Below are 27,545 nucleotides of genomic sequence, written 5' to 3'. Positions count from 1 at the left end.
TTATAGTAAAACGTGATTAATAAAAAAATCTATAAAATAATTCTGCGTAATCTAGAAATATTCTAGCATATTCGTATCAAAAATAATGTATTAAAATTATGACGTGAAAATTGTCACCCTGCGAATAAGGTTCCATGAATATATTTCCATACTTTTAACTTTTACAGGTACAGAATAAATTGTTATCGCCATGTTATCATCTTAATAACTGGAATAATGATAATACAGGAAATGTAACAGAAATATTCGTTATTTTTAAATGGAACCTAAACCTAAAATATATTAGTTTGTATTTAACATAATTTAAAAAGCTCAAAACGTATATAAACTGTCCAGTTGCATTGTAATAACGAAAGTAATAAGTTTTAAACCAACTTCTCTATTTAGCCATACGTTACTTGACGGAGCTCAACCACGAACAGACAATGAAGCAATTTTAATAGCGAAATGGCTCGTGTTATGCAGACAACGTATCGAGGCTCTGTTTCATTGATCGTTCCTCGAAGGCTTACGCTCGCCTCAGTCGTAATTAGGTATCGGCGCCGGCGCACGCGCACGCCACGCACCGCGATGCTCTCCGCAGTAATACTGCTCACGATCGTGTGCGCGATCACAGGACAAAATGTGAACGAAACTAAATTAACAGAGAAAATATTAAAACGAATAACCCCTTTAGCTGACACGGCTACAAAGACACTAGAATTAATCAATCCATTGGGTGTAGATAAGAATCTAGTAGAAAAGATAACGACAACCGCGAAAACTGCAGCAAAGCTCGCTGATGACTTTTCGTATATAGCTAATGTGGATAGTGCGAGAGGTGGAGAGAATCCTGTATTGAAATCGATCGAGGAGTCTCCGGATTACGCGTCGTCTGTTGTGCTTGCGAGCGACTTGTTGTCCCTTACTACTGCTGTTGCAAATGTTAAGGAAAGAGCGTGCAGGGAACAGGGATACAAATTTCTGGATGGTTTGCTTCAGAATAAAAGATGGGCGCTCAAAAGTAAGTATTTTAAATTTCGAATCAATTTGTAATTAAAAAAAATACTTATATTTACAAGTGTCTAAATTTTTGCACTAAATGACGCTTTTCAAGTTAAAAATTCAAAAAATAAATAATAAATGTCATACTAATTTTGAACTTAAAACTTCATAACAATGCTCTTTGGTCGTGTATCATTTTCTAAGTAGAAATTTTATAATATATAATATTATTTAAGATTAAATTATTCAATGACACCGAGATATATTAAGTAAATTATCAACATGGCAGTAAATAAAGGAAGTTATTAATTCATTAAGTTATTAAACTTATTCGTTACAAGTTCTTTAAGTTGACAATGACCTAGTTTCATTGAATGGCTCAATTTTACTTATATAAAATTGATTATATAAAAATAATTACACAAAAGTTACTATTAGTATCTACTGCCGTAACACCAATTGTATAATAATATAATCATTCCTCTCCTCTTTGAAAAATACAGATATGTGTTTATAGTGTAACAAGAATGTAAAAATTCTGATCTGGAGGCGCTTCAATCAGCTTTATTATTGTATCACATTTCAATGTACGCAAGAAATTAGTTCCATATTTTTCTGCAATAGGAGAAAAGATAAAGGGTTGAGAGAATTGAGACGTACAAAAAGAGGACATTACTCTTTCCAGGATAAACCCACTTTCGTCAAATCTACTTGCCCTTCCCAACATTTTCTTATTATAAAAGGGTGGAAAGGAAAAATGGTCAAGAATTTGACTCCGTTACAAACACTCATCAGAAGAAATGCGGAAATACTTACAATACCTACGATAAAATAAATAAAAAACAAAAGACGATGTTATCTTTTACATCGTAACGTTAAGAAGCTGTTTAGTTGTAGAAATGTTTAGTTAAAAATGTTAAATTAATTTGAAACACATTAATTATTTGCATAACTAACTATAACATTACGTATATTAAACATATTTTAAAATAATACTATTAAATATTTTTCATAATAGCGAGCTTATCACCACCTCAAAGGCCGGCAAAGCATCTGCGGTTCCTCTGGTATTGCTGATGTCCATAGGCGTCGTTGAACACATCGGTGTTCCCGCTGCTCGTTTGCCCCCTTCTGTTATAAAAAAAGGCAGTATCTTAGCGAAGTCAGCTTGAAAAGATAACATTAGTAATGTTTGTCGATTTAACATATTTTTTACCGTTTTTTTACCTAATGGATTTGTCATGACAGTGTTTTTTTTTAAATAATTTACTACATATATCATTATCACACATAACAACTTTACATTAAGTTTAAAAAGAATACTTATGTTTTTTACATAAAACGTATGAGAATAAAGTGGTATATTTATCATAGCACTGTGAAATTTTTGATAAGTACATTATTTTTCAATCTTTTTTTTTTTTGATCCATCTTATTAATATTATAAATGCGAATGTTTGGTTATGGATGGATGGATAGTCTTTGTTAGAAGGTATCTCCAGAACGGCTGCATGGATCGCTGAAATTTGGCATTGGTGTAGAACATAGTTTTACCAGACTTCCGAGCACATGGGGTACAAATTAAGTTTTTTTCATTCCGCGCAGGCGGAGTCTCGGGCGACACCTAGTTTTAATTATAATTTTCAACCTGAAGGTCAAGGACAACGGACTCTTTCTCAAAGGCCAGTGGTATTATACAAATCGGAGACTTTATATTTTGATCTTCCACAAAAAGCTAAGAGCAAATCATTTTGTTTTGCGCCGTGGTCTAAGTACTACACAGGTGATCACAAATTATGCACACAAATTTTTAATTTTGAAAAACTGACCTCAACCAAGCATTTCCACAACAGATATTTATATGTTTAATGAGAAGTAATACTAGATTGCTTTTAACATAGATAAAAAATATTATAACAGTAATTTTTTTAAATACACTTTGCATAACTGGCTGGTTTCGAAAATCAGTTCAACGTTAAATGAAAAAAAAAACATTATTGTAGTCATTCATTTGCTTGATCCATTCCTATATTGTACTTTGTATTTTAAATTATAATTAATTATACGTGACGATAATACAAACATGTGATTCGCAAGAGGAAGCGTGTGTGGGATTTTGCTATGGTCATATATTTACGTCGGCGTGCTGACATTGACGTAATGTTATACTTTTAAACCAACAAAGAAATGTTATTCTAAAACATATCTGTGTACATTTTAGTTTTCTTTTATAAATAATTCTATTCCTAGATTTTAGTTGCATATTTAATATTGTTTTAGAGTTTAGTCGTGATGAAACATTGATAATTATAAAAATATTCAGAGCATAAACGTATTAGTTAACTTCAATTTGATTTCACAAAAGTTAAAATATAAAAGTCAGATTTCTATGTAATGTGTTAAGAAATGTTTTTATTTTAATATTTTGAATTGAATATCGGAACCTAATAGTTATACACACGAACCTGGACAAGCAAGAAACCTCTATAAGCAAAAATATATCAGGGTCTCTTGGTTTCTCCCTTATCCAGGTTCGAGAGTAATTCGTTTTCTCATTTCAATCTCAAATGTTATAATGGAATAAACATAATAGACATACTTACACACACACAAACATACAAACCTTTCAAATACTAGTCTGACAGTAAGTTGGAAAATAAGCTTAAATAGATATCTTATATCTTTAAATGAGCAATTCTTGTATATATATAATTGGAATCTCGGAATCGGCTCCAATGATTTTCATAGAATTTAATATGTAGGGGGTTTCGGGGGCGATAGATCGATCTAGATAGGAACCATTTTTAGAAAATATCATTTTATTCGTCTTTTATCGATAATCAACTTAAATTATTCAAATTTTCGTGAGGCATTATACTAAACTGATATATAATCAGTGAGCGACGGGCCGCGTCCGCGAAATAATACCAGTGCCACTCATCCTGATGAAGGGCCCCCGATGGGCACGAAACTAGTCGGTGCCACCACCGGACGTATATACGTGAGTGTTTAGCCGTGTTTATATATCAGTTAAATAATCAACTTAAATATAAACTTAACTTTTTCTATCGGTAAGATCGAAAAATATTTTTCATAATTCATCATTTTATTAGTAATTCGCTCTTAAATATAATTTCCAAAAAACACAATTTAAAAAAAATAATCATCCAGGTACATTTAATTATTAATATTCACTGCTTGTCAAAGCATAGGTATGTAATAATTGTTTGATTAGTAATTTATCACTCCAGTTGGCAGATTTACGCAATAATTTCTGAAACAGGCGTCAAACGTTTAATTCTATATCAATATTATAATTGTTATTAATGGAAATTTATGTATATTATGTTTATAATCTGCTCATTTTGAAAGAATTTCGAAAGACCCGAAGTAAATATGTAAAGCTTTGTAACTAAAGTTCTAAGATTTCATTACAGTTATATACACGATTAGCAAATAGCTTAATGGTTAAGCGTACGGATTACTAATCTGGCGGTCGCGTGTTCGAATCTAATCATTCGGCTATTGTCGTGAAACATATTACACAAGCCTCGATTTTATTTCAAATCGTCACAAAACAAATAACGTAGTAAATTACCAAATTACTGATATTAAAAAATATGACACTTCAAATTGGTAATGGGTAACTAAATTTAATGTTGACGTATACAAACATAGTAGTAAATATCCTTAAGCAGTAGATTAATTTTTTGCTTAACCATTAACTATTATAAAAACAGTAAAAGGAGGTGATATTGTACTGTATCTTATTAGATACCTTATTGTTACTTTGATTAATCTTGAATTTGGTCTTAAGTATATGAAGCTTTGATGAAAGAATAATTTTATTCTTCTATCAATTTTGTTATTATAAACAGGGTTGAAAATACACAAGTAAATACTGTTAGGAAGAAAATCCGGAAATGAGCCAGTGTATTGACTCAACACTAGTCTTACTAAAATGTCGACGTTTATGTTCCCCACTATTCATTCTGACACTTGACTTTGTAACGAAAGCACGTCATTCGCGCCAAATGATTGTAACTAATAATATCTAAAAATACGTAGTATTAAGTTTAACAGAAATGTTTGAAAAGGAAATTTACATTGGATTAGGGAGTAAAGTTGTTTGCGTTCGCGAACGTTTCGCTTAATCTGTTTTAACGTCGAATGCTTTTAGCACAATATACTTAATGTTATCATTACTAACTTTGTCAGAGTTAATTAAATTTGTTTTTTACTAATTATTAAACTTTTCATACATACTTTGAATATAAAGAAACAAATTTAAAAAAGCAGGTTAGAATTTTATATAAAGATATTTGCTTTGCATAGATGCTTACTTAGAACTTAAGCTAGTAACAATAATTATTACTTGCATTTAAGTATACGTTTACATATTTAGGCTAAAAAATATTTAATTTAGTTTAATAATTCTAGTGTTCGTATCATATGTTTAATTTCCATCATAATGTTTATCGTAAAACATTTATCATTGGATTCAACTTATGACTGCAATTTTTTATAAATAAATTACACAAAGATAAGTGTAAAAAGCTTAACGGAATTGTTAGGCATAGTAACACCATTACTGGCAAAGTATAAAAAATATATACAATCACATCGATTAAGACAAACACAGCAGCCAATGGAAATAAGACAACCGGTTTCGCCCAGCTGCAAATTACACACGACACCCGGTGCGTTGACCGAAAACAACTTTAAGAATCCAGTGCAGTTTTTGTAATGAAAATATATAAAATATTGACTCACGTACAACATAGGGCAATACGTGTTAAAACTAATATTGCTTTTAAGGAACAAAGGTGCCAAAGAACCTTTTGTTTTTTATCATTAACTTGTACTTGAATTAAATGTTTGTATGGCAGTGTATGATGTGTGTTACAAGAAACAAATGACACACACAGTTACTTAAAATGGCTTTGTTTTCAATTATTTAATAGGTTCATTGTGTTGATCGCATTATATTTTTATGGCTCAAAATTGCGGCTCTTTGGGTGTTTGTTTTTTATACACAAGAAAAACTTCAAAATACTTACGAATAACTATAGATCGGATCAAGGTGAACATTAGTCAAATTTGAGAACAACAAGAAGAGAACACCAAGGATTCTTACACGTGTTTGGACATCCGCAACAGAGGAACTGCATTGCCGGCAAACAGATAGGTTCGCCTCTTAAAGGAACTTAAGTCGTACTGGAAATACCGCCGAGGACAGACCGTTGGCCACTCCATTGTTACCGAGGGAATTGCAATTTCTTTGCATTTGTTGTACTATGCACAAGGATAAACGATTAGTTGACCTTGAATTGTAATTTACGCGTGTTTACTTAGTTATATTTACGTTAGTTTTAACGACGTATTCGAGGCATCATATAATTCGATATTAGTCGTCACTTTGATGTAATAGGGTAAGTGAGGCACATTCACAATGAAACCACTTGTGCGGATCATATTACGTTTACGGAGCTTAACACGTTTACCACCGACTGGGTTTAATTTAGTAACTAAAAATCGTAGTGGCATTGAATGTGTTCATGTCTAAAATATTTTTTATTACAATTATTTATTTTACAATCGCATAGCGTATGACCTTCTACTACTAAAATCTTTGTCTAAATTACATAGTTTAAAAGCTATACATTTTTATTTTTAGTTTATATATTCTGTTTCAATGAATTTATTCCATAAAGTAAACAACAATTTCGTGAATAATATTCTTTTATATACTATTAGATATTGGTTTTATGTTTTATATTTTTGTATTTGTCGCCAGTGTGAATACAATCTTAAGTCAATAAATATGAACTGAGTATTTATGTAAGTTGTTGTTAGCACAAACTTGTTAGCTACATATAAAACCTCATTTATTTAACGAGATTAATGAAGGATATTTTTGTTTTGTTTTATAATACTGTTTATATAATTAAAGTGTGCTAAACAATATGTGAGAGATAAAAATAATAAATTAATAAATAAAAAAGATAAGTATCGTGAGACAGGTTTGTCCTGCGAAAGGGCCGCCAACAGGTCTGAAACTAGCATTTACACTAGTCCACAAAACATAGTTTAACCCAGTAGTTCCCAAACTTATTTGGTCTACTGCCCACTTTGAGAATAAATATTTATTTAGCGTCCCCATATTTAAAAACCACTTCAAATTAAAATAATTAATTATTATGTCCTATATATGTATATTAACGGAGAATTCTAAACGAAACTTTTACCCACCCGCAACTTGAGACCTGCAGCGCCCACAAGGGGGCGTTATCGCCCACTTTGGGAAAGACTGGTTTAACCGGTGTTTGCTAAAACAATATGAACAAATAGTCTTACAAAGTTGTTAACCAAATTGAAATTGTCAACGTTGAAACAGCTATTGCATATCTAAGATATTGTTCCTGTATAAAAGACGGTACATTTTGAATTTGCTTACAAAATCTAAGCGACCCTTGTTATATCTTGACATGTTTTATAAATATTGCTCGGGCGGCACTATAATAAGGGTTGAAGCGTCGCCGTTGTGAGCATGATTTAGTCCCGCGATAACGTAATAACTGACGCATGTTTATACGGAAGTTGCTCAAGTGACGTTTTATCTTTGCCTGTGAAACTTCAAAACGCCTCTGAGGACCTCAAGTTACTGTCCCTGTTGCGATATGAATCTCGGCAACCCACCATTGTATGGTAAACTTCAATAATAGCATCGGATATTGAAAAATTGTATGAAGTTTGTTGAATATTTTAGGTCGACGAGTTTTTGGGATACCTAGGATTATTTGTCGTATTCTAAAATTTTGCTAGTAACATTTAGAAATATGGAAAAATAACGAAATAGAAATGAAGTGTAGTTGTTGCAAATACTTGGAACTTTCACATTGTTTTCTATTTGTTTATTTTTCTTGTTCTTAAAGAGTCAATACTATTCATAAGGGTTCGTACAGACTAGTAATCAAATTGACAATTCCTGGCCTTGAGATTCAACTTCCGAAACATTTCTTACATCTTATTGATATTATAAATGCGAAAGTTGGTTGAATGTTACTATGTTTATCTAGAACAGATATAGGCTACTTATTAAGTTATTTTTATATCGTGCGGACGAAGTCGCGGGTAAAAGTTAGTCGTTCATAAAATATATGTGTAAAAATATTTTATCAGAAAACATTCTGCTTTCGTTGCGGAACATGTTTCCACATCACTAAACAAGGCTTAGCGTAATATGTTTGTAAAGGCTAAGAACTTATATAAAAAGGGTTGAAACCATTCATCGGTTAACTTTTTATATTTTATAAATGCAAAGAAAAGAATTTTAACAATACATAGCAATACTTTGTTGTTCTTAATATTGCTTCCTTTATATATTTTAACCGAAAATTCTCATATTTTTAATTGTAGAGATAGAAACCTACGATAATTTCTATATATAAATAAAATAACAATCAGATAAACTGGTATCAGTTATTTGGGATTTACAAAACTTACAAGGTTAAAAATAGTCGGTTGTTCTTAATTATTCTGTTTTGAATGAAACATACAAATTGGTAACATTGTTATTGTGTTTAAGCGATTTTATATGCAAATTGGCAATTTTAATCTTATCGGACCCTCATATTATGATCCAAGTCTAATTAATACAAAAAAAGAGGAATTGCAATTGCAAAATGTGTAAAATAACCAATGAGCAGGTAGCCGACAGTTAAAAGGGTTAATAATAGAATTCTAACATGAAGAAACTCACCATAAATTAATTTATCAATTTAATTAAAATGAAGACTTGGATACAATATTTCGCGGTAACACACGTAAAAACGGACGAATTTATAACCTTCTTCTTTTTAAAGTCGACTAAAATACAGTTAAGACTTGGTAAAATCTATTAGGAAAGCATCATCTATATATGGAACTAGTTATAAAGAAAAGTAAAACTTCTAATCGTGACAATTTCAACATGGCAACCTCGCATTCGAATTACGTAGACCGGCAGTTGGCACATTAAATCTATGTATATTGAATTCTCATTACCGCTTTAGGCGCGGAGAAATGTGACAGGTTTTATTCTTGCAATCTATAAAGTAATCGGTTAACTGGATCACGCAATAATTGTTTCTATGTAGTCTAGCGTTCCTTTATATAGCTGTCTTAAGAACGCGGAATTAAAATAATAAAAAAAAAAAATCAGAAGCCTATTTGTTCTTCCAGATTATGTTCTATATGTATGGCAAACTTCCTCGGAAACCTTTCTATGTTCTGGAGATACCTACCTAGATACCTTCAAACATCCATCCATCCAACTAAACATTCGGATTTATAATAAAGTTTGATAAAAAGAAGTTTCTCATATATAAGTTGACAAGTTTTTATCACATTGGATTTCAACGTAAGATCCTAAAGATGTTACCTTGATTTGAAACATGCAACTACCACTAATTATTAGATAAATCTAATATAACCCATCGTAGAACTAAAACAAGTATATTACAGATGCGATAGTTTATCCTTTACATCTGAGAAGTGTTCGCCTTCTTCAAACTCGTTCAAGTAACAAAGGCGCACTAAAAACAAGTATACAAATACGGCAACTAACTTGTTCTGCGTACTAGTGAATGCGCTATTGACTTAGTAACGAGTTACAGTTCAGTTAGCTTAATAATTATACTAGGAATTGTGCTCGTATTATTCAATAACATCTCTCTACAATTAATTGAATGAAACCTCACACAAATCCATCAATGCGTTTAGGCACAGCTCATGACGGAACAGATATACGTAAAAATACATATTTGTACACTTATAGATTAAAGAAAAACATCAAATAATTTATTCGAACTTTTCACAACTATAGTATTCAATTAACTTCAAGGCAAAAAATTTAAAATCTCAATTTAAGTAAATTAAGTTTTTGATCTGTCTTCTATGTGAGATGTATCGCAATAACAACAAAATGACTCGCGCGCGTAACCCAGAGGGGTAAGCAGATACCGCAAACCTTCATTTAGCGGGATTCTGACACACCTCTGTCGCTTCTTTTATATTTATACATCTTTGCATAAATGTAAATCGGTTTCGAATAATCTTAATGTATCTCATTTTTATATAACTTTGCATATTTTTGCACAACGAGCTTCTGCAAAACAACATTCTGAGTCTATTGCTACTACGTTATTATGTCAGATATTTATAGCAACATGATATTCATATTCATTGTAATAATAATAATATTTACATTAGTATAATTATTTTAATTATGTAAAGCTTTATAATGGTTGTAAATACTACCATGTTTTACTTTGATTACTTGGCAAAAACTTAGATGTTTGTTATAAACGACTGTTTCCTAACGTAAATACGAGTCGATTATTTCTTTTAATAAAACACAAATTTCGTTTTAAAATTAATTATTACTTAGTTTTTACACATTTTCTGACAAAATATGCACAGCCTTTCCTCCGTATCAGAGCAATCTTTTCCCTAGGTGAATCTTTTGCGGACAAAGTGAAAATTAACATTGAATCCATTAACAATCTCAGCGCTGCACTTCTTTAGATGGATTACAACAAGAAAAACAGACTGCTTTTAACGGATTGTTAATAATTGCTTTTCTATTTAAGATAAAAAGTAAAGGAATCTTGCTGTAAAAGGCGTCTCTCTAGTGTACTTATACAGCATATTTCAAATGACAGTAAGACAATGGCCCTTTGTAATTGAAACAGTGGTCTGACAGTTTCTTCTTTGCTTTAGTTTTTCTTTTTATATTGAAACTTTAGAGGGAGCTCTGTTTTTCCTTATTTTATGACGTTAAACATTTGTATAATCACCCCATGTTGAATGTACTAAGATACGGTAAGGCAAATTGTTTCAAAGGTTTGTGATCCACCAAAATATAAGACCCTTCGTTCCTTCTGTTTTTAAATTGAACTTTAAATTGCATTTATCATATTGTACAAAAGACTAGTTTATCACGCGGAATTAGAATTAGTCTACGCGAAATAAAAAAAAACTTTACAAGTAGCTTAGTTGTTCTTCTATATCTATGGCATTGATCGAGATCCATTGAGCCCTTCAGGAAATACCTTCTGAATACATCCATCCATTCATTCAACCATACATCCATCAATCTAAACATTGTCATTTGCATACGACACATTACATCATTAATTCTTAATTAAATTTACTTTATTTTTTTGTACATGGCCAAGTTGTTAATTGTTTTAACACAAAGAATAATTATGTGAATTTCGTTAAAAAGTATCTTTAAATCACGGAATTAGAATCATAATAGTTAACGGTGAGAAATTCACTAGCGTTTCATTTAATATTAAAAAAATATCGTGGATATTGTTATTTTCACTTCTATTTGTTACTCAGATAAGTGGACACAGATTATGGATTCTTCTTTCAGCTTCGTATGCGTAAAGAATTATTTAATATCTCTCTCTATAATACCTCATCAATCAACTTCCTGCTTCGCACAGCAGTGTTGTGGATTGGTCTGTTTCCAAACCGCTACGACTAGGGTTCTTCAAGAAGAGCGAATCACCACCTCAAAGACCGGCAACGCATGCGGTTCCTCTGGTATTGCTGATAGCCATGGGAGTCGTTTAACACCTTGGGGTTCCTGCTGCTCGTTTGTCCCCTTCTGTTAAAAAAAAATATTATGTCTCATCCAACACTTTTCACTGTTTAACAAAATATAGACCTTGTTATAGTTTATACTTCTAGCTTTATGACATACTTAAAAAAGAAATAATTCATACAAACCTTATTGTTAGTCTCGTTTAGGATTTAATTGTTTATATATTATAGATCAGCTTTTAAAGGAAAATATCCTATACATTTTACTATTAAAGTAAAACTTCATACAACTTTTATAAATGGATCGTTTTAAGGATAAATGTATAATTGATTTACGACTCAACAGACGTCATGTTCCAGAACAATCCACGGCACACAATGACTATACCGCACGCGCTTAGCATATCAACTTAAATGCACATACCAAAAACATTCCCAGCTAAAGACCATACGTGCATATCGGTAGTATTAGCTAACTAACATGGTCCCTATGACGGTATACACTACCTTGAATACGCGAACGCACCAAAAGTAATCTACACTATACCGTCTACGGAGCTATGCAAATACGGCTTGTCTAATCTGATGGTAATCAGTTCCTTAGGAACAATTATTTAGTTTCATTAACAAGGTCTAACCTTCAGACGAAAACGATAGACAATACAATGACAAAAGGCATTATTAAAGTGTGATAGAATCTTCTAAAATAAAAAAAATCTCAGGTATATTGAAGAATTAGGAGTCGTGACCACGTCCGCGCGGAATTAAAACAAAATTAATAAGTAACCTATGTGTTCTTCCAGACTATGTTCTACGTCTATGCTAGATCCATGCAGCCGTTTTGGGGTTACCTTCTAACAAAAATGCATTCATCTAAACTTTCGCATTTGTAATATAAGTAAGATTATTTGTTCAAACGAGCGATGATCTACCGAATAAGTGTACACGTTTGTGCACATTTTTAAAAATTGCAACAACTCTTTGATACATTTTAAAGGTCGGTAGTAATAATATTTTACTATGAGAGAATGTTTTCCTTCATGATCCTGTTTCATTCTTGCTTCAAAGCTTTGGAAATTGCATCGGTTCAAGCGTCTCTTTGCCGTACAAAGAATTTCATTATAAGCTTGATATTTTCTTGTAGTTACGAAACTGCTTTAAGGAAAATTAAGATTAGCAATTTGGTCAGAAATTTAAAATATTTCTACTACTATTGAACTGTGCATGAAATAATTTCAGAAGGTAATCACATTTAGGGGTATAGAGAAATTATATAATAATTTTTAGTTAAATAATTAAAATCGTGATTTAAGATATTTAGTACGATTTATACATTTGTTAACAGCAATAATAAAAAAAGATAAATTGTTTATTTCAATTATTCTGTCAAACTGTTAAACATAAAATTCAAATGCAAATCTCATGGCGATTTCGAATTGAGCAAAATACGAGTACATCCCTTCCCAACCGTCCGTAGGCGTCGTAAAACACGTATGAATAATGTTTGGGCTATTTATTTTGGTATGTATTAGCATAACCATTCCTTTTAACCCTTGTTACATTTAATACAGTCTTCGGCGTCTGCATTTCCCTTAACATTTGTCCGGGTAACTCTATTTTACGTAGAAATATTTTTTTAATCATTTTTTTATTCATAAATTAAGAAGCTTGCTTGTTAAATGGCTAAAGAAGGTTAAGGCTGGGTTGGAAGCGATGTAGGAGACTAGATATGTTTCATACAGAACCGGCGGACTATATTGCGTTAGGTCACTTAATAGAAGCGGTTAGGTAATATTTTTTGACCATCGTTGGGAAATGCCTGCATCGAGCCGGAGACGTTTCTTGGTTGACGATGATACCCTACCCTCTTTAGGTTATCAATCTCATTGATAAAGGTAGGACATGGTGTAAGGTAAAAATAGATTATTATTAAATTAAAGACACTTATATTAAGATATTTTTAAATCTTCAAATATCTTAAAAAACTGATTTGCATATTGAACAAAATTAATTAACAAAGTGAATAAAACTTTCCGCTTACTTGATGAATTGAGCATCTTTATAATTAAAGAGTTGTGTTACACAATTTGGGTCAATATCATCGCCGACAACGAACTTCGCGGCTTGCACACCTCTGTCCGAAGTGATACAATAGTGACTCACGATTTAGTGTTACCATATGTATTTAATTTTACCAAATTTATGCCAATTTGGTAAATATTACTGAACCTAGTGTTAACTAAATGTTTAAATCATTTAGACACGATTATAAATAATGTTATCTATAGTACTTTGGTAAGAACTTGCGCTAGAGTAGTACAAATGATAGGAAAATTTACAGGAAAATAAATTTAACCCTTTGTTAAACCTTAACCTTTACCTGTTTTGTTCTTAATCAATACTTTTTAACATGGGAATATGTACCGGTTTTATTATATAATTCTTGTATCTCTGTTTGAATCAAAATACTGTATCAAATTTGATGGTGATATTTTCGTATATTTTTTTATATCATAAGGTGACAAACGAGCGAACGGCCACCTGAAATCGCTGAAATAGCGAAGTGAACGTTGTCTTCAGACATATGCAATTGCATATGCGTTGCCTACCTGCTGTACCAGCAGCTGATGTTGTCGACGGAGGAGAGGATGCACAGAAAGAAAAAATATTTTCCCTTTCCATGCATCCTCTCATCCGGAAAGTACACTTACACTTCCCATCTTTTCATACATATTATATACATATACATATTACAATAGTAATTGGTTGGAAGATAATTGTCTATGTATCCATAAAAAATTTTAATAACATCATATTTTTTTCATTTAGTTATCGATAAAATGTTCTTCTAAGATCGTAGTAACTGCTGTTATTGTCAAATTAACAAAAATAAGCAATAACACCTTAAACAAAAAAAAATAGAAGTTCGTTTCATCGCAAATTTGCTTTGTCTCGCTTAAATCTTCTTTTGACTATATCGTTTCATTTTTAGGGATCGCCAAAATTTCAAGGTGATCTTTTCGTTTTAGCATGGCAAGCATTTCTATATGGCATAGCTCCCAAATGTCTACTTAGGCATTCGCGTTGGAACTGAAGGCCGATCAAGTCGGGACTACTAATGCGCTTGCAATGTCCAGACGTTGGGAAACAATGCAAACGCGAATCGCTCCGCTTATTAATTAAAAAGACTTAGAAAAGCCTCGCCTGCAAAAGACATATAATTGCATTTAATATTAATTACATTTAAAAAATGATGAATAATTGAGATTAAAACTAACCTATTTCCCAAGTTGGACTAAATTACAGTTGCTTACAAAAAAAATTTATACATGTAAGATAAATTATTAAGTACACACAGGCACACACACACAAGTTAACAAATGCGTCTAAGAGAGAGACGTTAAATTCGTTTTATCTATTAATTTTAATTTAATAAGAAAGAATATTCAAAAAATCATACGAATACGAATTTTGCATACGAAATAAGAGTAAAAAATCTCTTTCTCTCACATTGACTTACTTAACGCGTTTCATAACACCATTCCGACTACTCAAAAATAAACACGCTCGCACGGTCAAGGTTACAGTGAAATTTTTACATCAGCAATCCGGACACGTTACGTGAAGTAATTCCAGTAGCTGGCTGGAATGAGGTCACTAAGAAATATTCGAATTACGGTAAGAAACAAGAACACGTTTTTGAACTGACAACTGTTAGGTGATCAGAATTTTCTTATAACTGAATTACGTAGTTACATTATTTTACACTCCGAGTCTTTTAAATCTACACTAAGGGAATGTAAATATGGAACCACCACGATAACGTAAATTATAAAGAAAATTACGAAATTGTAACTGCAAATTCAAAATTTCGGTCAAATAGTTTAAAGTTTAAATTTAGCCGGTGCTAGTAAAAATATTTATTGTACCTTTCATAAAGTAATTTAATAAAGTTTCCAAACTAGAAGTAATTGTTCAATGTGACTTTCAGAGACGTAACTTAATAAGTTTTAGAATGGCTTGTTATCCCAAATTTGTGTCTCTCCATTTTGATATCATTATATTTTATATTACTTTGTAGTATTATTCAAAAATCTTTGTTATTTAAAACAATAAAAATAAGTTCAGTTTCATTCTTGGTAACAAAATATTCATACCATGAAAAGGTTATATTCATAACTGTTGGTTAAAAATTATTGTTATTTCAGATATTTCAAATAGAATGATCAAAATATCAACATGTTTCTGTATAAATGTTTTGATAGTGAAAACCCACGTTGTATGTAAGTAACGATCAAACATGCTGTATATTTTTAGTATTTTCCTTATTGGAAATATTAGCAATTCTGTAAAACTGAATTGGCTACGAAAGAGGATAAAGTAAAAATACAAGCGGGTTTATTAGCAATGCACTTTGTAAACGTGCCGTTGACATTTCGAGCTTTACCTTTGTGTAATCTGAAAATTGACAGCCACCTAGTGGTTATAGCATTGGGATTTTTAAAACAAAATAGAAACAGATTTTACATTTTTTAATATTGGCAGATTAATCAAATATTGGCAGATTCTTTGGAATTTACTCCAATAACCACTCCAGTTAATCACAAATTATGACAAGGTATCATCATCATCATCACCATCATCATCATCATCATCATCATCTCACTGTATGTACCCACTGAGGGGCTCGGAGCTAACCCTAAGTTATGGACTAGGCCATAGTTAACCACGCTAGTGTGGGTTGGTTGATAATTAAATTACTTCGTAGATATGTGCAGGTTACATCACGATATTTTTCTTCACCGTAAGGTCTTCGGATTAATATACATATGTAAATCGAAAAACACATCGGTACATGGCGGGATTCGAACCCAGGACATGTAGAGTACAAGTCAATTGCTTTAACTCCTGAGCCACCGACCATGCCAGTATATGATTTACAACAACAATCGAATTCGGATTTGAAATCAATACCTGATGAGGATGATAAGTGATTACTATGTGAATGGTACTATTAGGCTATTGGCGCTTAAAATTTTATTTATCTTTGTTAACATGTTTTTCAATTGTTCATATATTAAATAAAATGTGAATGTTTTTCTTGTTTTCTTCTTCCTTTTATCAGGAATTCACAACTGCTTATATGTCGTATGTTTACGTTACCCCTGAAGTTCAAATTTATAAGTCGCACTCGGCAAGTTTCTATGAGAGTAGTGCTATATAAATTAAGTTTAATGCGAGATAAAGTCAAGATTAAAATGAGAAATAGTCCGTTGAATTTATTACTGACCAACACTTTCTCGAAAGTTTTGAATTTTTCTTAAAGTACAAACTCGTTTTATTCTTATTTAGCCTTTTCCCGGAGTTGAATGTTATTTAAAGAAAAACTAATAAAATAGTTAGCTCATATAATCTTTTAACCATCCAGAATTCAAGTATGTAGAATACTTTTGTTTATCATATTCAAAATAGTACAGTTGTGAAAATTAAAACGTAACGTCATAAAAGTTTAAAATACTGTTAAATCGCACGTAATTTTGGTTATCGTTGAGCTTACGTTGAAATTATAACAACAAAAACGTTTCTGTTCCAGTTTATTTTAAATCCGGATAAAATTAATCTAAATTTTAAATTAAATTTACATATCAAATTATTCAGGCAAAAATTAAGCGCAACTAGCGCTTTGAACGTTTTACACTTCGATTCTATAGAGACTATTTAGCATATAATAAAGCTTTTGATTTTTATTAAGCAGCTTTTACATAATTTTTACATTTTTTTTTAAATCATAAGGTGGCAAATGCGCAAGCGGCTTACTGTAACCACCGAAATAGCGAAGCTACCGCTACCCATAGACGTCCGCAATTAAAGAATCGTCGCCATCCTTTAGTCGACGGGAGAGATAATACAGAAAGAGGATATTCCCCTTCCTATGCTTCCCTCCTCTGTCATATTTTCCAGTGCAGTTCACAATCAACATAATACAGTTTTAATGCCAAATCTGTCATTTATTTTACATAGATTGATTATGTATATAGCCACATTCTTGTCTCGTTCTATATCCTCCCGATTTGGCCTTTAAGTATTTTATTTTCTTAGTGGTTTATTATGTATATTATATTTTAGCCCGAAGGTATTACTTGTTAGCTCATTTTATGAATAAGTAGATAATTGTAAATGGGCAGAGTATTTCGAGTAAATGAATACTAAAGTGTATCACAGCACCTTATCAGGGGGTCTATTCCGTCAATAGATCCCCTTAAAGTCCGTCAGTAAATCTTATAAAAGCTAATTTAGCACAAGAAAAGAAATTATCGTTCTCATCTGCTACGTCAATGTCAGGAGGAAGCCATTACGAACGAGGACGGTCGCAAGGACTGAATCGTTTTCCGTAACTACGGACGCCGAGAGGTTCTTTGTACATTGTCTAACGAAGAGATTTGGAAGATTGATCGACAACATTGTGGTTACAAACTAAATTATGTATAGACTTTTGTATATTTATTTAAATACTACAGAATTATAACTATTTATAGGTTGGTGATTTTGTTGGGTTGTAACTTTATACTATTAAAATAGGATAATAAGTTTATCACAGTAATTTAGATTTGATATTTATCAAAACCTCTATGATTATGATCAGAATGTACGCGTGATACTTAATATGTTTAAGACAAACTAGTTATCGCCCATTGGTTAAAATTCAACCATAAATAAATATTTACTATTTCTTATTAAAATTATATTTAGGCATTTCTTTAATCGTGCCTTACACGTTCATTTGTTTGCGTAATTTCCTTAAATAATGGTTCAAAGTTTTTGCTACATTAATATAAAACAGCCTTACTTTCGTTTCGCATGTGACCGTAAAAAAAGAAAATGTCATCTTAAAGATGCTCATTATATTTTAATTTACTCTTGTTATATTTTTCTTTGTTTGTTTCAGTGTTCGATGCTTCAGCGAAATCACCGCAAGGTCTTCTTTTCGGCTCCTCATACCACCTAGGGAACTTCGACGAGTGCATCGCTATCGACGACCGCGGTGAGAAAGGTGGTATAGTTGAAGGCGAGTACTGCCTCGCTACAATAAAATGGCGTCGCGGCGAGGAAGCAAAAAAGGTAATACAAACTTCAATGTGGCTTCAATCGGACGATGAATTCCAAATTGCTTATTAGTTTCTCATTTGTCGGTTTCATCAGATTCTGTTTGTTAATTTGAACGATGTTACAGTATTGATACGACCATGGATTAATTTAATTGAGGACATTTTACTTATTATCTTTTAAGCATTTTTGTTGTCTTTTTGTTAATCTTCAAGGTAACATAATGTGTTATTTGGGAACCATTAATCGAGATTTTACTTATCAAGTTTTTTTTAAATCTTTGCTTAGGTTAAACTATACCGCAGTTAGCACTAGGATATGCCTGGAACTAATATATAATTTTTCTTTTTTTTTAGTTTGGATATAAAATTATTTTTCTGCATTTTATAGGAACGCTTTGGTCGTGGCGAGACTCTTCGCTGGGCGGTGTGCGTGCCTAGTTCGTGTAGCGCGCGTGCTGTGTCTAGGTTTGTGGGCGATGTGTTAACCCACACAGTGGGCAACGGCACCGCTGTCATTGTCACCGAGCGCGATTGTTACGCGCGACGTCCCATCTCTGTTGATACCATGGATATTAGTTATTTGTGAGTATTAAAATAAATAAAAAGTAAAATTTATTGTAAGATCTATTAGAATAATAAAAATGTTTTCTCATTCACTTACATATAGTTCCAATAAATACAGGAATCATATTATAGATACTTTTATTATGTTAACCACTTTAAGATAATTAACCTTTACGATTGAAATTAAAGTTGTATATTACCCTTTTGTATTTTTATATTTTTTTACAGATCGTTTATGATGGGTTTTATTGCATTACTTATTCTGTGCTCTGTCTATGAGATTTACACAATAGCACTTGGCAAAGAGAAGAGAACAGTGACACATGAACTTATCGTATCATTTTCACTTATCAATAATATAAAGAAGATTATTTCGACAAAACAAAACAATGACTTAGGTTTGGAATGTATTTCTGGTATCAAGTCGTTGGCGATGATATTCATAGTAGCCGGTCATGCTTGTATGTTTATCGGCAGTGGACCTGTCATGGATGCAGAAGCTTGGGATAGGGTAAGTTTAATATAAACCGTGGGTTTCTGAGGCCAAAATGTTTGTATAAAACATATTGTCATGCCTGTTATCTTTAACTAAATAGAGATAACAATATGTTTTAAACGGAGATTTTTGTTTTAGAAACCCATGGTAAGATATTTTAGATTTTTAAGAGCCGTTCTTTGCTTGCTCTTTGCAATATTTTGAGCGACAATGTTACCAATATAATAAATGCGAATTCTTAGGTGGACTGATGGATGTTTGTTAGAAGGCGTCTCCGGAACCGCTCAACGGATCTTGATGATATTTGGCACAAACGTAAAACTTAGTGTGGACACAAAGGCTACTTAACTACTTAACTTAATAGTTTTTTTTTTAATTCCGATTGGATAATATACCTTGAATTTTATGCCTATTATCTTAAACGAAGCAACCGAAAATGTGCTTTGTAATATGTTTTAAAACTTCTTTAAAACATTATTGAAATTAAAAGTACGATAATTTGTTCAATGTGAGGTCGAAGTAAAGATTTAATAAATTTATTTTTAATTTTGTGTCTTACATAATTTTTGAATGTGTAAATCTGTAACCTTACTTAACATAAAGGACGATGTTCCAATATACGAAACCTTAATAGGAAATGTGTAAAAGAATATGTGTTCATATCTTTTAAAACCTTTCCTTGAATACGACACTCTAAAATTAAATTCTTGAATAATAATAAATAAGCAAAAGTTATTTTATTCTCTCACAATTTGGAAAGGTTGGAATACCCATAATTTTTGGTAACGGCCTCGGTCAGATTTCATTAAAAAAGGATTAATAATAAATAGTCTGCGAACACAAAATATTGCTATTTAATTCAATTGGTGGTGTCGCTTGGAATTGATTAAAATTCGATTTACTGCTGTTTGTACATTTTAATTAAAATAAATCAACACAAATGCTAAGACTAATTAGTATTAAATTAGAAACAAGACTGCTAATAGCTAGTAAAATTATAAAGATATCAATCAGTAGGTTATTTTCTCGCGGAATTTAAAAAAAAAATAGTAAGTAGCCTATATATGTTCTTCTATACTGTGTTCTACATCTATAATAAATGTTATCGAGATCTTCCTTGTAGAGATGGCTATTAAAAACATCCATCCATTCATCTATCCATCTAAGCATTCCCATTTACACCATTATATAATAGTTATTTCTTCAATTATAAATATTACAAATCGTTGGTATCCACTAGTGTCTTTAACAGGCTTTTCACCAGTGGGAACCCACGCTAAGCACGTATTTATGTTTCCCGTGCTATGTTTCAGTTGATCAGACATCCGGCGAACTCTTTCATGTTAAGCAACACATTGCTTGTCGATACGTTCCTCATGTTGAGCGCCTTCCTCTTCTGCCGACTGTTACTCATCGAGTTTGACAAACGTCGTGGTAAACTTAACGTTATACCGATACTAATTTTTCGGTACATAAGGTAAATGGGTTTTTGGATTTGATTGACTTATGTTATGCTAGTTTGTTTTAAAAGTTATTTTGTTATATAGTTGTTAATTGTATAAATCTAAATCACCTATGAATCAAGCGAATTAATACGGATCGAATTTAGAATTTTGTAAACTGATCTGACAGCTAAGATGGATTTTGTAATCCGTTAAGTTTGACAGAGTCCGATTTGAATTTTGGGGTCTTAATAAATTGTTCGGATTTCAATTAACAATCGGAATTATTTCGAAAGGGAAGAACAGTGAATTCTCTACCAATGTATAGGATTTAACTACACTGACTTCGAAACATTGGCGGGTTGATTAATTCAGATTTAGTGAGGAATTAATTCGATTAGTTACGCCTTAGGGGCCGCTGATTGGGGCTTTCTGTTCAAAGGATCGTGCTAATTGCATTTAACAATAATTAGGTTATTTATTTCGGATACGGGATTGGCTTTGGCTATTTTAGTTGTTCCTTTATAGTCTTCGATTTGTACCCCATCAATTACTAGAGCCCTAAATTGTATACATACTAAGTTGAGTAATTTAGGTTAATAATCTAGTTAACTAACTTTAACTATTATAAACTACAGAAATGCAGGAGGTTTTAAATTAAATTATGATTGTATCTTTAATACGTTAAGTAACAACTGACTAATTTTAGGATTTAAATTTACATTTATATCAATGCATTTTTACAATTGTGTCTCGTAGCAATCTACTTTATATTGCAGGGTAACACCGGCGTATGCAGTTGTTATATTGTTCTATATGACTTGGCTGCCCAAAATAGGAGAAGGTCCTCTGTGGAAAAATAGAATGGTTCTAGAGCAGGAACGTTGTTTGTCTTCTTGGTGGGCTAACATATTGTACATTAACAATTACATTCAAACTGATGAAATAGTAAGTTTCTCGTTCATATTACAAGACTGAATCAGCCTTTAAAGTGATAAATAATTTGTTTGCCTTGTAGATAAAAGGGTGTTTCCCTTTAGTTCGAACGGATTTTCGATAAATCGGTTTTTTTCCCATTGGGCAGATTGAATCTTTAGTCAATCCATACTCGAAAATAATACTCATTGCCAAATAATTGACGTCCCAATTGGAAGACCACTGTCCTTAATAATACTAAGAAAACTTGACTCAAATTCTCACCTGAAAATTACCTTATTTTGTTTCAGTGTATGTTCCAATCCTGGTACCTGTCTGTAGACACACAATTGTTCTTCGTAGCTCCAATATTTATTTACAGTTTGTGGAGGTGGCGACGTATAGGCAGTGTTTTCTTAGCGTTAGCTACCTTTATTTCTCTTGCCATACCTTCATATATAACTTATAGAGATCAACTGGACCCGACGTTATTATTTTACGCCAAGTAAGTTTACTCTAAAATTAGTTAGAATTCGCACAATATATTGATTTTGTAGACTGGATGATGATCTAATTGTTCTTATTATTTTTTTCAGAGAATTCACGGACTTCGCCACTAACTTTTATTTTAAAGTTGCTTACATTAAAACTCATATGAAGATGACACCGTACTTCATGGGCTTGATCACAGGCTACATTTTGCATCGAATCCAATCGGAGAAGTATGTCCGTTGTACATCACTACAGATACGATGCCAATTAAATCTTTCCTTACCTTAGTATGCAACTTTAAAATATCATATTAGAAAGAAAATATCACATTTCGTACACGTGATGTTTATGTGTTGCACTTATAACCAATTTAAACCGTTTTTGTCCTTCTGTCTGTCCGATTCGACCGAAAGAACCGATCGTATGTCAGGACCCACTTTGATTTGGAAGTTACCAAAAGCACACGGATATAGTATAATTTACTTTTTAAATTAAAATTCTGCGCTGACGAGGTCGATAGCGACGCCTACTTTTAAAACTTAAAGCTAACATTTATTTTTTACATTGGGTAAACCACGACGACGATCTCTCCTGATGTTAAGTAGTGATGTGGTTGTACCCGATAATTTAGTAAGGGGCTACTCCAATCACGTCTTACTTGAAACTATTTAAGTCGCCTACTTCTTCTAATCTTTGGCTATACAGTCATCTACAAAAGCATAAATACATTTACAAAGCTTCAGAAACTTGTATACGTCTTTAGTTTCGACCAAGAATATTTTTTAGCGAGGACATTTTGTAGCTGTTTATACATATTTATGCAGCTGACTGTGCGTTCAAGTAGATATTAAAATCTTTCGTTCTTTTTCCAGTTACAAGATGTCTCGACTGATGAAAATCTTCGGTTGGCTGACGAGTATAGTGTTGGGTACCGTTGCTGTGTTCTCAGTCAGCGTGTTCTACCAAGAGTGGTACAAATACAACAAGATAGAGGCCGCCGCGTACGTGTCTCTACACAAGCTCGCCTGGAGCATCGCAAATGGATGGCTAATTATTGCCTGCTGTACTGGAAATGGAGGTGCTAATAATATTTTTGTTTATTGAAATAATAAAGTATATAAAGGTAAAACATTGAAAACTGTATATTCGTGCAATAATTTTTTCATTTTTTAAATTTATCAGCTCACTATACGTCCTTACTGAGAGTCTCGGAGCCTTCCCTAAGTCAGTGATTACGCCATAGTCTATCACGCTGGCCCAGTGTGGCTTTGACTTCACCCATATTTGTGAATTTCTTCTCAGATATATGCAGGTTGCATTACGATGTTCACCGTCACCATAAGAAATTCATACTTGACTTTATTACATTACATAATGCGTACATTTATTGGCAAAATTTTGCTTTATTGTATATTTACCTTGAACGTTACTTAACAAATAACTATGAATCCCTTTCCTTCTAGGTATACTGAATAAATTATTAACGTGGAAAGTGTTCGTGCCGATATCTCGGCTGACGTTTTGCGCTTATCTTGTCAACGGTATTGTGGAGTTATATTACGTCAGTCAGTTGAGGCATCCTTTACACGTCACATTTTTCACAATGGTAAGTTCCATATAGAATAATAAAAGTTAGTTGACATCACAGGGGACCGAAGAGCTGGCAGCAACCTTGGACAAAGAATTAGCTATTCAAAGGGGAAACGCTGCCAGTATCTTCGGAACTTTGCCTAAAGGGACTCCTTTTAAAAATATATTTTAATTGATTATTCGTTTATAATATTTTATTTAATATCGTAATAAAAGCTAGTTTGTTATTCATAAATTAGAATTTTTATGCTGAAAATTAACCATTTTAGAATATCAAATCATTGATGCGAATGATTATTTGAAAACAAAATATAATAATTTATTTTATATAATACAATTTTGGCACATTAATTTTGTTTAAGGAAAATAATAACTATTGTATCTATTTCAGGTTGCTAACAGTATTGCACACTTAGTACTGACTTTTAACTTAGCAGTAATATTGTGTGTGATATTTGAATCACCTATCCACGGCATCGAGAGGATCTTGCTTAGGATATTTGGTAAATATAGACTGAAAATAAATGCTTTACATAACAAGTAGAGGATTCGATCCCGGGCGATTTTTCTATAAATTTCAGGACTAAAAGACGACCGGGATCCCGGGATCGAATCCTCTAATTACAAGGCACGTTTCATCATCATCATCAGCTCACTATAAGTTCCCACCGAGGGGCTCGGAGCCTACCCTAAGTTAAAGGTGATTAGGCCATAGTCAACCACGCTGGCCCAGTGCGGGTTGGTTGAAGGCACGTTTGCGGCTTAATAAATTTTCCTGCGAAGAAGTAGAACTAAAAAGTATAATTTTTAAAATAATCTTGTTTACAAAATTAACTAAGACCAAAGTTTCTAGTACATTCAAAACAAGCAAAATATATTTGCTAAATTCTTTTTCAATGATGATTAATTTTTCTCAATGTTTTAACTCATTCACATTTAATATTTCAGCCAGACCAGCCTTGAGCGACAATGCAAGAAGGGACATGTCTGCAGAGTCATCCCGAAACACTAGTCAATCTAAGTTAGAAACGTAACGTTAGGTTTTTAAAAGGATATAGTATAGTATAAAACTACTGAAAAAAGGACGTAAAGAAAAAGGATCATTTCTTTTCCTATGCGTATATATTTCCCCTTGCGATTTTTTTTCTTTAATTTAAAAGGGGTGAATGGGAAGGTTATTAGTGTTGTGTGTACGCAAATTAATTCTGTAATTGTCTTTATGATTGAGCTGGTTATGAATACTAAGAAAACCGATGAAGTACAATAACCTAGAGAACCCTGAGAGAGAGCGAGAAACTGTGATTCATCAGATGCACTTTTGTTTTAAAAAAAAACGAAATGATTAAACCAGAACAAAGGAAAAGGGTCTTTTTACGTATAGTTTGTTCATATACATATAAATTTCTGTTTTTCAATATCATTATACGATATATCGTTGGTTTCCGAGACCAAAACCTTTGTATAAAACATATCGTCATCCCTATCTTTATCTTTGACGTACCAGAGATAACAATATGTTTTAAACAGCGATTTTGATTTCAGAAACCCACAGATAATCATGCATCATTTGTAAATACTCATTAACATTATGGTAGGTGTCTTTGTATTTTTTAATTATGTTTAAATTGTAAATTTTCATGTGATTGTTACCAACGAAAAGTTTATAGGATTAATTTCCAAAGAAAAAGTTAGCAGATATTTTTTTTATTCAAAAGAAGTCACATTGTAAACATTCTTAGTAAATAACAACATATTGATATGCAATTGGAATTTATAAGGTTTACGTCTGTTGTCTATAACAGTGAGTTTCCGTGACTAAAATCACCGTTTAAATCATATTGTTATCTCTTTCTTGTCAAAGATAATAGCAAGGATCACGATATGTTTATACAGAGATTTTGGTCTTGGAAACCGACTGTTTGTTACTGATGTGACAGAATTATGTATTCTGTTTTACGCCTTTTTCCATTCCACGTCGATTTATTTCTTTGCTAACTTGTGGGTATATTAGTTGTAAGGTTTCTAGGTGTGTTTTCTTTAATATTTGTTCTATACGTGACTGTTGTATTATAAGTTTTAATGATATCACAAAGCATATCAAAGAAGAGTGTAAATTGTAGAATTTAATTATCTTTAATTTTGTATTTTAACAATAAAAATGTATATTATTACTTTATATGATTTTATTCCCTTACTAGGTGTCGCCCGCGGCACTGTCTGCGTGGAATTAAATAAAACTTTATAGTAGGCTATATGTTCTTTCAGACTAATGTTCTATATTGATGCCAAATTTCATCAAAATCCGATAAGCCATTTCGGAGATATCCTCATACAAATGTTCATGTATCCATCTAAACATTCGCCTTAGTAAGATTTTGTAGAATTATGCTGTCAAAAATATTTCTATCTTAACTTCAATATAATAACTTACTTGCTTAAGCATGTAATTTACCCTTCCGTGTAATATAGCATAATTTAAGAATTGTGGAAAAAATATAGCTGTGAGGTACAAGCTCGGAGCCCGCGCTTTTTAAAATACTGAGAGAGAAGTCTGAGATTTATTACCTCAATCCGTTGCTCGTTTGGGATACACAAAGAAAGTCTTGGAAGCATCACCATTCTTTAGTATTTTTTTAAAGTAAGTATGGTTATTTTAAAAGATCTTTGAATTATTACCTTAATTTTGAAGAGTTTTCAAACTGTTGAAATTATATTATAGTTTTCATGACAGTTAATTTAAGATTCCATGATTTACTTTTCAAGCAAATCTTAGAATAATTTTAAAGGTTGATGTCATCGTGTATTCAAAACTGTTTGTGATTTCACTAGTAGAGTTAGCAGATTGTCTGTGCTTTGCTTGCATATTAGCTTGCTCAAGTAATATTTTTGGCATACGAAAGTGGCGCCACTTACCTTCCTTGTGAATCTATTCTCATATGACTAAATATATTTCTGATTGTTACTGAGCAGTTAAACGAAACCCTTATTTTTAAGCATATAAATCAAGCATTCTATTTTTAACAAAAAGCAAGCCTTCAGAGTTGCTTGCCTAAAATTTATTATCCATGGTCGCCACGCGCCTGCAATGTACATAAAGTAAAAAAGCTCTACCATTTTTGAACATTCTTTTAACTCAACAAAGCTTTTGTTTTGAATTAAAAAAAAATACAAGAATAGTACAGCAGTAAAAGAAAACACAAAAAGGTTTTAACCACATTGTCACTTGGAATTTCTACGTATTATGCAGTCATAAAAACCGATGGCTTACTTTCGAAGCTTTGAAATGTAAACAAAAGTAAACAAGAATTTTAATGGGATCAAAATAAAAATCGAAAACGCAAAATTAAATGTTGTAAAAAA

The 27,545-nt window shown here is 32.0% G+C and overlaps 1 protein-coding gene across 1 annotated transcript; it reads left to right on the top strand.

The window, feature by feature from the left end:
- Positions 1 to 121: 121 nt before the first annotated feature.
- LOC106113529 (nose resistant to fluoxetine protein 6) lies at positions 122 to 25,660 on the top strand. The gene is made up of 13 exons (XM_013306349.1): positions 122 to 167; positions 388 to 1,003; positions 18,527 to 18,699; positions 19,075 to 19,268; positions 19,479 to 19,761; positions 21,060 to 21,223; positions 21,968 to 22,136; positions 22,415 to 22,608; positions 22,700 to 22,825; positions 23,468 to 23,673; positions 24,059 to 24,201; positions 24,577 to 24,688; positions 25,134 to 25,660. Exons 2-13 carry the CDS (start codon positions 448 to 450, stop codon positions 25,217 to 25,219), a joined length of 2,406 nt encoding a protein of 801 aa, XP_013161803.1. The 5' UTR covers positions 122 to 167; positions 388 to 447; the 3' UTR covers positions 25,220 to 25,660.
- The last annotated feature ends 1,885 nt before the right edge of the window (positions 25,661 to 27,545 follow it).

This window comes from Papilio xuthus, unplaced genomic scaffold (assembly GCF_000836235.2).
Source record: "Papilio xuthus unplaced genomic scaffold, Pxut_1.1 DF828258.1, whole genome shotgun sequence".
NCBI lineage: Eukaryota > Metazoa > Arthropoda > Insecta > Lepidoptera > Papilionidae > Papilio > Papilio xuthus.
This window is presented reverse-complemented; position numbering and strand designations above follow the sequence as displayed.

Excerpts from the sequence above, each read along its gene's own strand:
- LOC106113529 (XM_013306349.1), top strand. The coding sequence starts at position 448 with ATGGCTCGTGTTATGCAGACAACGTATCGAGGCTCTGTTTCATTGATC. Across the intron at positions 19,269-19,478 it reads ACCATGGATATTAGTTATTT|ATCGTTTATGATGGGTTTTA; the intron begins GTGAGTATTAAA and ends ATTTTTTTACAG. Across the intron at positions 23,674-24,058 it reads CTGCTGTACTGGAAATGGAG|GTATACTGAATAAATTATTA; the intron begins GTGCTAATAATA and ends CTTTCCTTCTAG.